At 31.3% G+C, this 13,180-nt stretch overlaps 2 protein-coding genes across 2 annotated transcripts; both read right to left on the reverse strand.

Moving 5' to 3' along the window:
* Window positions 1–3,239: 3,239 nt before the first annotated feature.
* On the reverse strand, window positions 3,240–4,204 carry LOC112498907 (uncharacterized). The gene is given in 2 exon segments (XM_025100771.2): window positions 3,240–3,779; window positions 4,080–4,204. Coding segments are annotated over 2 exon segments (303 nt in total). The 3' UTR covers window positions 3,240–3,601.
* Window positions 4,205–4,437: 233 nt separating this feature from the next.
* On the reverse strand, window positions 4,438–7,609 carry LOC102631091 (trihelix transcription factor ENAP1). The gene is made up of 2 exons (XM_006465690.4): window positions 6,753–7,609; window positions 4,438–5,029 (listed from the first exon to the last, which is right to left on the reverse strand). Exons 1-2 carry the CDS (start codon window positions 7,368–7,370, stop codon window positions 4,634–4,636), a joined length of 1,014 nt encoding a protein of 337 aa, XP_006465753.2. The 5' UTR covers window positions 7,371–7,609; the 3' UTR covers window positions 4,438–4,633.
* Window positions 7,610–13,180: the final 5,571 nt, after the last annotated feature.

Here is a 13,180-nt window from a genome sequence, read left to right on the forward strand (position 1 = left end):
AACAAAAATATATTCTTTTGGTTAAGGATGAGGAGCTAATAAGAATAAAGATTCTCTAGTCAAGTAATAAAAAAAGCCCAAGTCAGCTGTCCTTTTGATGCAATTAGAAAAGCAATAGGACCGCAGGGCTGAGAGGCTGCCGTGTGTCTAGCTATGGAGACAAAAAGGTGGCTGGAGGTTTTCTTATCTCCCAAGTTCATGGATGTCACCATTAAGGGATCACAAGACAAATTATCAAATAGCCTCACTTGAAAAAGGCCAACCACGTGTCTAAAATTATCAAAATACCCTTAAGAACAATTTTATATAAGCTCCACGCATTCAATTTTAAGGAGGCTCTCTCCATCTTCAACTTTCTCTCCTTTTGCTCCATCCAATCCTTGGCCTTTTTTTTTTCATTTTTGATTTCTTGAGAGGCTATTTTTACTCCCGTGGATATAAGCCAAAGAGTCGAACCACATAAAATCATGGTGTTCTACTTTGTTTATTTTTATTTTTTTTACTTGTTATGATGGTTTTGATGCCCAAATCATATTTCATACATGAGTTCACATGAGTTATCCTACAAACTCTACAAAGTTAACGGATAAGCTATTTTAGAGTTATCCTTGAAGCTCTCTATGTAAACTCCTTAAATTCACTCCCATGAGCTCTACAGACTCGCCATAATATTCCAAACTCATAAAACCACAACTCACCTTCCAAAATCAACTCAGCTTACCTTCTAAATCATCGTAGCTCACCTCCTAGATCACCTCAGCTATACCTCCTGGCCTAAACATAAAAAAAAAACCTAAATCCAAACTTAGCCTAATCTCCCTATAAAAATATAAATTTTATTTTTTTCATCGGATTTGACCTGGATTTCAATGAGAACAACTAATTAATGATTCGAATTGGATACCAGGGTAAATCAAGTTTAATCAGTACTCAATTTATTTTCTGCTTATTTTGACTATAAGGTTTCATATTTCTTCTTTTAATATACATTACCTAGTAGAATTTCATGAATATAATCAATTTATGTTGTGGTTTTTTTTTTCTAGTATAAGGCTTTATAGAGTACTATTGCTTCTTCCAAAAATTATCTAGTAAATTCTCATGACTATCCTTAGTTCATTTTATGGTTATTTTTAGTGCAAGGCTTTAAAGATAATTTTTTTTTTTGGTTAAAATTACTTGGTAAAAGTTCATAACTATTTATTTCATTTATATTTTTAGTTTAAGACTTCACAGAGTACTTTTGCTTCTTTTAAAAATTACCAGTAAAATTCTGACTATACTCTTCTTTTATGATCATTTTGAGCACAAGGCTTTATAGAAGTTTTCACATGTGTTAAAAATTACCCAGCAAAATGCCATGAATTTACTTAGTTTATATTCTTGTCAATTTCAGTAGAAAGCTTCACTTCATAGAGTACTTTTGATTAAGTAAACAATTACCCAGTAAAATCTCATGATTATGCTTAATAGCCTTCGTGGTTGGTTTTAGTACAGGACTTCATAAAGGCTTGTTCTTCTACTAAAAATTAGCCAACAAAATCTTATGACTATACTCTTTTTTTTGTGGTTATTTTTAGTATAAGGCTTCACAGAATACATTTTTTTATTTAAAAAATCATCTAGTAAAATCCATGACTATATTTAGCTTATTTTCTGGTTAATTTTAGTACAAGGCTTCATAGAGGTTTTTTTTTTCTTCTGTTAAAAATTTTTCATTAAAATTTCAAGTCTATGCTCAATTTAGTTTCTTGTTACTTTAGTACAAGGCTTTACATAGTATTTTTGCTTCTTTAAAAAATTACCTAGTAAAACCTTATGATTATTCTCCATGCTTTTTCTTGATATATTGGGTATAAGGTTTCATAGAGGCTTTATGTTTTGTTAAAAAAATTAAGTAAAATCCCATGATTATACTCAGGTGTGGGCATAAATTGGCTCAGTTGGATTATTCCCAAAAATTAAACCAAACAAAACCCGATTCATTCAAGAAGCTATGAACTGAACCAAAATAATTTGATTCGGTTCCTAAGGTTCAGCTTAGTTCAGTTTGGTTTTATATGCTTCAATTCATAAAATTTAATATTTTTTTATATTATCTAAATTTTTATACTTTTCATTTAAATTTGAAATTTGTTTTAGTCCAATTCAATTATAATTACTGATCATTCATGTTTTACAGAAAAGTATTAATAAAAAATATTGTTGTGTATATTAAATTGACAATTATTCTTGTTTTTAATTTTAAACACTAAATCGATTGGTTTTCAGTTCGATTTGATTCAAACTAAAAACTGATCATTTCACATTTTCTGAACAATTTGGTTCTTACTAATTGAACTGAAATTACATATTTTGATTCGTTCGGTCAGAATTGAATCGAATGTTCGGCCCTAAATTTACCTAGTTTATTTTCATATTATTTTTAGTAAAAGACTTCACATGGTATTTATGCTTCTATAAAAAAAAATTACCCAATAAAATCCTATGATTGTTTTTAGTTTATTTTATAGTTACTTTTAGTACAAGGCTTCATAGAGGATTTTTCTTCTGTTAAATATTACCAGTAAAATCCTATGAATATGCTCAATTTATTTTTATGTTATTTTTTGTAAAAGGCTCTGCAAATTACTCTTGCTTCTTTCAAAAATTACCTACTAAAATCCCAAGAGTATGCTCAGTTACTTTCTGATTATTTTCAGTATAAGAGTTCATAGAGTGCATTTCCATCAGTAAACAATTACCCAATAAAATCTCATGATATGCTCAGCTTATTTTATAGTTGTTTCTAGTACAAGACTTCATACTACTTTTTCTTCTAATAAAAATTAGCTAGTAAAACTTCATTGTTATATTTAGTTTATTTATTTTTAGTACAATACTTCTTTAAAATATTACCATTAAAATCCGATGACTATATTTAGTTTATTTTTTACCTATATTGATTACGAGATTTCATGGAGTCTTTTTCTTCTGTTAAAAAGTACCCAGAAAATTTCATGGCTATACTTCATTTATTTTCTTCTTTTACACAGTGCTCATGCTTTTATAAAAAATTACTTAGTAAAATGTAATTGCATTCAATTTATTCTATATTTATTTTTACTACAAGGCTTCATAGAGGATTTTTTCCTTTGGTTCCGTCATATTCCTAATAACTTATCCAATTACAACGTATTAACCGCTAATGCACCTTTCTTTCATCAAATCTCAGGGACATGGTCTAATCATGGGGGTAGTATTTTATCATTGTCTCGGATTCAATTTATATGGATTCCTTCTTTGTTACCGGGGTCGACCCCAAAACCATAATGTCTCAAAGCAAGAAGACCATAGAGAATTTTTTTTTTTTTGTCTCGAACTTCGTGAAGAACTCCATTCTATCTCTGCCTTGTTATAAACAAAAAAGTGCGTGTTTCCTGTTGTAGACTCCCTTCATTCTACAAACCCTTATTGATTCTGAACTTTGTTTGCGAAGGAACTAGACTTTTGCTTTTGACAAACTAACACTTTTTTATACGCCGCTTTACCCTGAAAGGAAAATCCATAGTCCTCTGGACACTAAGTGCTCGCATGGTTCGCGAGAAGGAAAAAGAACTCATTATTTGTTGCATCTGGCACGAGATGATAAAGAGAGAGCTTCGTCTATCGATTAACAGCGGATTGACGAAGCTCTTGGCATTGCTTTGTTTTTCTCTCCACTCCTATCAGTGAGTTCTGATCCTTTTGTTTGAAATTTGTTCGTTCATACTGAATTGCTTGTAGAATCAAGGTCCAATAATAACGATAATAACAATAATTATTATGATAATGATGATGATGATGATAATAACAATAAGGGATATTATCATTTTCCCACCAAAGTTATTCTGACACATCGTGTCAGTACCACGGTTTAGTAAAAACATCATTTTATCACCAAATGTTTAAATTGTTAGCATTTTCTCACCATTCCGTTAAAACTCAGTTAATATTTGACGGAAAATACATAAAAAGTCAATTTTACGCATGGAGAGTAAAAGATGATTTTACCCTTTAAAAAGGAAGAAGAACAAAAGACGATTTAATTATAAAATTACCCCCAAAAGACGACACTGCTGCAAGAGTGAGAGAGATATGGGTCAGTGACAGTGAGCGAGAGAGGGCGGAGATGGAACAAGAAACGAGGGAGAGGGGGGTTGATTTCGATTTCTAGGGCTTCCATGTCCAAATTGCTTGTGTTTTTACAATTGCAAAACGCAACGTTTTGACTTCACGTGAGATGTCCAAAATGCCCTTATGATATCAGCATAATTTTTATTTAGTTAACGGAATGGTAGGAAAATGCTAACAGTTTAAATGTTTTGTGGTAAAATGATGTTTTTACCAACCGTAGTACTGACATGATGTGTCAGAATAACTTTGATGGAAAAATGATAACATCCCTAACAATAATAATACTGCTAAGAACAAGGAATTGATTCCCACTCATATCAAAGTCCAATATCAATAACCTACTTAGCCTAGCTACTCTATGTTAAATCTCTCCCACAAAACCTTTTATGATTAGTGTTAATACACAAGATATTAATTAAGGGAAGATACATATGACAAAGTGTTTCACTACCATTTCAATAAAATGGAGGGTTAATTATTAATTTCTTCCAATTCTTAAGGAAGAATCAACCCCTTTGGCATTAGCTGCAGCAAATAGCTTAGCAATTTCGAGTTGAGTATTGGCAATAATCTCAGTTCTTTTCAGGTCCAATTCTCCTCTTTTAGCCTCAGCTTCAGTTCTCATTTTCTCAATTTCCCTCATAGTGTCCATTCTTGCTTGCTCTGATCTCACCACAACCTCTGCTAGCCATCGAATGCTTTCAGCTATTTCCCAATCTTCCCCTTTTCCCCTCCTTTTTCTCTCCATTTTCGTCTTCAACTTTTTGGACCTTAATTTCTCCTTGTCACTATATAGAGCTGGTGTACTGCTATCTGTATCCATCACTTTCTTGTCTGATGGATGATCAGAAAATTTTGTTCCTACTCCATCTTCCTATCAAGTTTTATAATCAATGAATCAGAATTTGTAAATTGCTTTGACTCAACGAAATGACACCATACACACCTAAAAATTATCCACCACAAATATATATATAAACAACGTTATTCATATTATGGTGGTATGTCTGATTAATCAATAAGTTCAACACTAATATTTGAGAGTTACATTTGTATCCAATTACTTGTTAATTTTCCTATATATATTTTCCCATATCTTTGAAATTTTGAAAGGGATGTTATCAAATAAGCACTAGAAGTTTCCTCGCATATAAATTCATTTGTAAGGTTTTTTGACAACTATATTTCGCCACTTAATATTTTGATGGTTATCTTTTCACCTCCAAAATTCTAACACTATGAAAAAATTACTGAGGTTAGGAAGATATTTAAGGAATTTCAAGCTAAAGTTATTTTCCTAGTTCTTTTATAAATTTTCATCTTTTTCTCTAGACATCCTATTTATGAAGCCTTTTTTTTTCCTTTTATTTCAGTTATTAGCATTTTATTATATTAAAATATCCCTAATTAAACAAACTAATTCATGATATTATTTTCACTTGTACAAACAAATTTCACCATATTAGGATCAATTATAATGAAACCCTCAAAATAATTTATATAATCTTATATTATTATGTTTAATTAGTTTAATTATAATTAAGCTTTATACAATGAAATTTATTTGTACAAGTGAAAATAATATCACAAATTAGCTTGTTTATGGGTGCATGAAAATTTTTCAATTACTGTCACTTTGTCAAAAATCTAGAGTTCTATTATCAAAATATTTTAATATAATAAAATTCTAATAATTGAAATAAAGAAAATAAAAATGGCCTGTAAATCAAATGTCTAGAGAAAAAAGAACTAGAAAAATAAGAAAATAACATCAACTTAAAATTCCTCAAATATCATTATGATTTCAATAATTTTTATCCATGTTAAGTTTTGGTGGTTAAAAGATGTCAATCAAAATATTAGATGGTAAAATATAGTTATAAAAAAAAAAGATAACTTAGTGATAAAGTAGCACATCTTCAGTAAAATGTTTACTATACTTCCGAATAAATCATCCGAGTTTTTATTTGAAAATTACAAAATAAATAAAAATTTACTATCCCAATGATTTTTTAACAATATTAAAAATAATAATAATATGCTCTCGTATCCGCCAATAAAAATGATGCTGAGATGTACTAGCTATACTTGTAGCAAGAGTAACTTAAGCTAAAATATGTTCCTTATTGCAACTTGTACTGCTTAGATGCTATTCCTAACAGGGTTAAAAATTAAAATATTATAAATTCCATATTACTTTTTCTACTATTACAGATCATATAAGGCATGGTAAAAGTGAAATGAAATTTTCACTGCAGTAATTAAAGGTAAAACATCAGGTGTTGACTGTTGAGTGTACATCTTTTTCAAGAAAACTACCCTTCTTTCCCCAGTGGTATTTACTTCTTACTGGAATAATCATTTAACTAGAAATGACCCATCCAAATTTTAGAGAAATATTCAAATCACCAAAAGTAAACATTATAAAAGAAGGGAGAATAACATTTTTCTCTCTATAATTTTACCATTTACCGTCAGAATTTTCATAAAACTTTGTTACTTCAAAAATTCATTCCACCCACAAAACATATATATATTGTAGGATCAAATAATAAAGAAATAAAATCAAATAATAATATTTTAGCGCATAGACAGACCTTGGCCATTATATGATCAACCCCATTGGAGCCATGTGAGTTTTGTGGCTGTGAAGGAGGTGGAGGAGGAGGAGCACCAGGAGGAGCTGGCGGCTGTGGAACCGCCGGTGACGGCTCGATCAACAGCAAAGGAGGATGAAAACTGACAGGCTGAGGCTGGCTATGCTGCTGTTGTTGTTGTTGCTGTTGCTGCTGCGGCTGCTGTGAGTTATTTCCGCGTAGTAAAAGATCAAGGCGAGGATAAAGAAGCCAAGAAGATCCATCAGCATTAGCAGACTCTGATCTATACCTTTTCTTCATAGACTCAATCTTGTTCTTGCACTGAGTTTGAGTTTTTGGTGACTTGGTGTTATTAGCACGAGCTGAGACATAACGAGCAACTTCTTCCCAGTCATGGCCTTTGAGTTTTGCTCGGTTTCTAAGCACCCATTTGGCTTCATAAGCTTCAAGTAAGCATGAAACTGCTCCTTCACTCCACTCATCTCTTTTCAGTCTATCATTACTGCCGCCACCACCACCACCAACTTGCTTTCTTGGAGATTCTTCTTTGATGTTATTAGCAAGGAGGAGAGATGGGTTAACGTTTTCTAAGGGATTAATATTATTTTCTTTCTCCATCTCTCCTCATGATCATAAAACAAATAACTGCTACTTTACTATCGTGAAAGCTTTAACTTAGCTAGGGTTTGTTTGTTTGTTGCAGTTGATAAAGAGAGAAAATTAAATGAAAGAGAGAAAGAGAACAACTAGCTTAGCATTAAAGAGATGGTGAAAAGGGTAGTGCAGAAAGCAAGAAAGAAAGAAAAGTTATCACTTTGTCAAATGAGTTAATGATAGTAATCCTTTTTTATTTTCCTTTAACTTTTATTATTATTTTGTTTTTGTTGTTGTGGGTATGTTGGTTTTATTGATGTGGTTGGGTTTTTTTGGAAGTTAGCGTTGATACGAAGCCAACCAAGAAATCCACTGCCCTTATTCATAGAAGGAGGAGGTGGTGGTGGTGGTGTTAATAGCTGATGGTTGATAGTGGAAGTGGTGGGTCACTCACGTGGGACTGTCACCCACTCCATCCCATCATCCAATTCACAATCCCACCACCCTTTTTTTTCATCTTGACTAATTAGTGATATTGAGACAGTTTTAAGTTTAAAACTCATTTAACTTAAAAGAAAAGAAAATCTAATTATAAAGTTTTAGATTTCAAATCTAAGATATATTCAAGTTGTTAAGTACATTACGCCTAAAGTGGATAACTCAAATCGCTCTTAATGTACTTTACATCTACAGTTACTTGAGTTCGAATAATATTACAAGTTAAAGGATAATATTTAATGCGAGAAATTTATTACAACCATGAAATCTTTTTTAAAATATATATATCTATATATATATATTACCACATCATTTTAATATCTTTATTCTAATATGCTTGTCTCATCAATGTGAGAGCATGTTCAATTTACAACATTTTAAATTTTGAGTATAAACATAATTAGCTACAAACTTTTGTTTTAATTAATATTTTAGGTTTTTACCGTGACAATTAAATTATGAGCCGAATACTTAAAATTCTGAATTCACATTCAATTATCATCTTTTTTCTTATATCATAAACATTCACTCATACCAAAAATTTCGCATCATCTAAATTTCTCATGAAAAAAGTAGTGGTTGCAAGAAGTAGAATAAAATCTTTAAAAACTCTAAACATGAGAGGATCTCAATTCCACTCTCGCTCCCCCCTTAATTTGTTTTTCATATTTTACTTTTATTCTCTCTAACACCACCAGCCAATGTGTTGTACTATGCTATGCTTATGCTCTCCCAAAAGCCTGTTGGTTACACTTTTGTAGTTCCTTTTTAGCCTTGCTTTTGGCTTTTCTCCAATGCTTTTTGAAAACTTTGGGTGGATCTATCACCACTAGCCAGACTAGATGTAATATTGCAACTTTTTGAGGATTGGCTTTTGCATTTGACCTATTCTATTGATAGGGTTCTTATTTGATTCTAGCTGGCCGTTTGTTAAAGATGCCTTGTCAACAAGGTTAAGCACCAAGTCATTTGTTAATGTTTGGGCCTTGGACTGGGACAGCATTAGCCCCTAAATCACAATGCACGTTCGCATTTTTACCACAAACGTCCACAAGCCAGACTCAAATGTATGCCAATGCCCTTGGAGTTTGAAAGCCACATGACATAAACCTAGAATCTTACCATTTATCTCTAATCTATTAATATGGATAACAACGGCATCTGTTCCATATCGGAACTTTCGCATGAGTAAATACATATGCTGATTTTAAGATAATAAATTTTACAATAGATAACTACTAGTTTAAACGGTAAAATTTCTTGGGTTGAAATAAAATATTTAGGGTTATTCTAGTCGCTCACATAAATAAGAATTCAGGTTGGTTTGATATTGAAGGTCATAGTTTAAAAATTATAACTGCTATTAAAAAATCAAAAACTACAAAAAAAATGTGTATAGTTAGATTTAATCAATGGTATACAATATTTATATTAATTAAAAATTTTAAACATTTAAAAATATTATAACTGGTTAATAGACCGATCACAAAAGTTATTTTAAATTTTAAAAGAATAGAGTTGTGATAGGATACACTTTTTTTTTCTAATCTCATTGAATTAACACTTTTGCATACTCTATGTAACATTTCTCTAAATTCTTTTGAACTAAAAATTCTTCAAATTAAGCAAAATTTTCAACGAATTCAGTTCATTCTCTTTCAAATTACGTTCTTCATCATAATGCAACAAATATTGAAAATTATAAATGCCAGAAAAGCATATCTAGTAATTATTTTTTATTGGCTACTGATATCATAACATGTCCATTATCTCAAAGAAAATGCAATTTGAGACCAAAGCGTTCACAATGTTTTTTTTTTTATAAAAAAAAAATGCTCATTTACATGCAGCCTAAATATTATTTTATTGCAGTTTAATTATTTAGTTATTTATCTACTGTATTAAAGGTGTGTTTGGGATTGAGGTGCTGTAACTTTTAAGTTGCAGCTGATGTGGAAAAAAAACTATGACTATGAAACAAAAACTAATAATATGTAGTAAATATAAATTTTAAATAATAATTTTGACAAAATTATTAAAGATATAATAGATTTTCTATTATACAAGTGAAAAAATCATGTTAACATAACTTCCAAGCTACAACAGCTAGTGTTTACTAAACACTTTAGTGTTGTAGCTTAAAAGCTACAACTGTCCAACCTCAATCCCAAATGCACCCTCAATAAATGACAGATTAAAATACTTAAATTTATGGTTCATAACCACACTACAATGCTGTAAAAGTCATACAACAACTTAGGGAATCCTAATTATCGTGGATTGCTTGGTAAATCAGTAGTTATAGGTAAAATAATTTGATATTTGCAACAATTTTAGTCAAATAACGTTAACTTTATTTTTTTAAGGAAAGAAAACGGGGCATGCTTTCAAACTAAGTTGGCCCGTTTGGGTTTCAATTACCATTTCTTCTATGCTTCAAAAAAAAGAAAAAAAAAAGAAAGAGAATGATTTTGATCCGGCAATATTACAGTGGACAATAAAAAAAAATCAAAGATTAATTAAACTCATATTTTTTAGTTTTGAAGTATAACTGAACTTTAATTTGATTGTGTGATGGTCAGTTTAGCTATTCGGGCAAGATCCTGGTGAAGAGTGGTGTAGAACTAGGTTTTGGTTTTGCTTAAGTTTGCTAAATAATGCTAAGTAAGAGTAAATGTTTGTTTAGTCTCTATATTTTGATTTAAGTATCCATTTAGTCATTATATTTATAAAAAAAAAACTCAAAACATCCCTACAGTTAAATATGTTATATTCTTACCATTACTTTTTTTTTTCCAACAATACCATTGTAAAAATATTCCAAACGTTAATTAATTATTTATCTATAAAAAGTTAATTATCAATAATTATTTATTAGTAAATTAACTAATTTGATAAGTTATCATTTTTTTCTTTTTACTAATATCCGCAAAAATATTATTAAGAGTATTATTATAAAAAGAAAAAAGTAAGGATAGAAGTATAACATATTTAATAGTATAGGAGTCTTACGGTAACTTTTTTTAAATATCGAGACTAAAAAAACATTTAACTCAAAATATAAAAACTAAATAAGTATTTACCCACTAAAAAATAAAATATTTAAGTACTTTCACTAGCTATTCTGTCAAAATGTTAACAATATTTTTAATCTACATCATATTTCTATAATTATATGTTTTTTATTATTGGCCATAATAGGTGCAGTTCCCTGAATTTGACCAGAGAGGATCAACGAATAAAACTTGTCATTACAATAGTTTGCCTAGAGTCTAAATTCATATAATTATTTAGATTGGAGAACTATGGATCATAGGTAGGGAATTTGCTCCTAATAGAGATCAGCCGCACGAGAAATTTTAATACAACCAATTAACGCATGTTTGACATGTGTAATTAAATTTTATATAATCACCAATTGCATCTTGGTTCTTTAAAGTATACACACATATGTCATGATATTATTTCTTTATTTTATGGTTGACCTGGTACTTCAAAAGTATTTTAGAACTCCTCGTACCACACACTTATAATATATATATCTTAGTCCGGATATTAACCGGCCGGGCATGGAAAACAAAAAATTGAGAGGACTCGAACTCTTCCATCATTCATGGATGGTGCCATTTTTCAGGTTTCATTTAACGGCTCTGAAGCAATATAATTTCCCATCTTTCCAAATTAGAAGTGGGTCATATCAGCAAAAGAGTGAAGCACAAGAGCATGAATGATGAAATTAAAACTAAGGCAACAACGGTTAATATGAATGAGGTCAGCTAATGCGGCAATAGCTCCCCATGTGCTTTCACGTAAAAGCTTCCAGAAACAGAACTACGTAAACAGCAAAGGTATACAACTTGTTGTAGCGCAGCCATACGTATGGGATCAATTAAAATTTTGGATTTATTTCTCTAAAACTACGTGCAGTGTGGGATCAACTAAAATTTTGGATTAATTTCTCTAAAGCCACATGCAGTGCAACTGCATTTACAAAAGGGTAACTTGAGAGGGCACACGGATGGGAACTCACCTGGGGGTGGGCGCGGTTCGGTTCGGTTCGGTTTGGTTTTTTGCTAAATTTTTCATAATCGTTCGATTACGATTATTTTAAATCATAATCATGATTAATCAAATTATCAAAAAAATCAAATACTCGATTAATCAAAATAATTCGATTCGATTATTTCGGTTATGAGCCTATTTGACCTATTTTGCGCTTTTTAAATTTAAAACCTTAAATTAATAATGGTGTTCAATTGAGCATCAACCATGAATTGGTTTCTGCATTTGTATATTGAATTTGTCTGGTGAAGGGATCTTTCATCATCATTGGGTTATTTGATTTCATCACCTTACTATCAATCATAAGGTTGATAAGAAGGGATGCAGAGTTGAATAAAAGTAACAAATATTTATATAGCAGCTAACTTTGTCATACACTACATATTATTTTATTTACTTTTTCTCTATGATTTCTAAAGATATAAGATTAAACTAGAACCATTTGTTATTTGAAATTAAAAGTCCTATATGTGGTGCAATAACATCCGTTCCTGCTTCTTTTTTATGTGCATTTATTCTATCTATGAGCATGAATCTCGATAAGAAGATGGTGACGACCACATGTGCATTACAGGAGATGCTGATACAACTTCTGCACAGTGTAGCATAAGGATAAAATTTATGTTGATGATCCGTTGCGTATAAATTCATAGCAGCAATTTATGTTGGACGGTGGTACATACTACATGTAAGAACATTAGAACCCCACATCGAAAGTTGAGAGGCGGGCAGGGGAAGAGTAAAAGAAAAGTACACAAAAGGCAGAAAAGGCAAAGACCAATTCACAGTTCCAACTGTTTTTTTCATTTTTGCAGCAATTTAATTAATGAAGAAAAACAATGATTAGTTATCATTTAGATGAAATTTCCAGAACAACCAGTACTGTCTATTTTTGCAGAACAATCAGTAATGATTAGTTATCATTTTTCCAGAAAACAAATGCCAATCTTCACACGGCAGGTGACAGTGGCAGCAGCAGCAGATGACAGCGGCTGCAGCAGGCGGTAGCGGCGGCGGAGACTCGGCGACGAGCAGCAGCGGCAAATCAGATTCGTGATTCCGTGAAGGATGAGCAGCGGTTAGTCCGTGACGACTGACGAGTAGTGGCGACGACGAGATTGCAGCGGTGGCGACGAGCAGCGACGACGAGATTGCTGCGGCTGAAGCCTGAAGGTCACAACTCACGAGTTCGGTTTTTGGAAGAACAGAAAAACTGAAGAAGTGTTAGATACTTAAATTTAGACTCTTGTTTATTTTCACATTCGGTTTTTTTT

Source organism: Citrus sinensis, chromosome 5, assembly GCF_022201045.2.
Source record: "Citrus sinensis cultivar Valencia sweet orange chromosome 5, DVS_A1.0, whole genome shotgun sequence".
Lineage (NCBI taxonomy): Eukaryota > Viridiplantae > Streptophyta > Magnoliopsida > Sapindales > Rutaceae > Citrus > Citrus sinensis.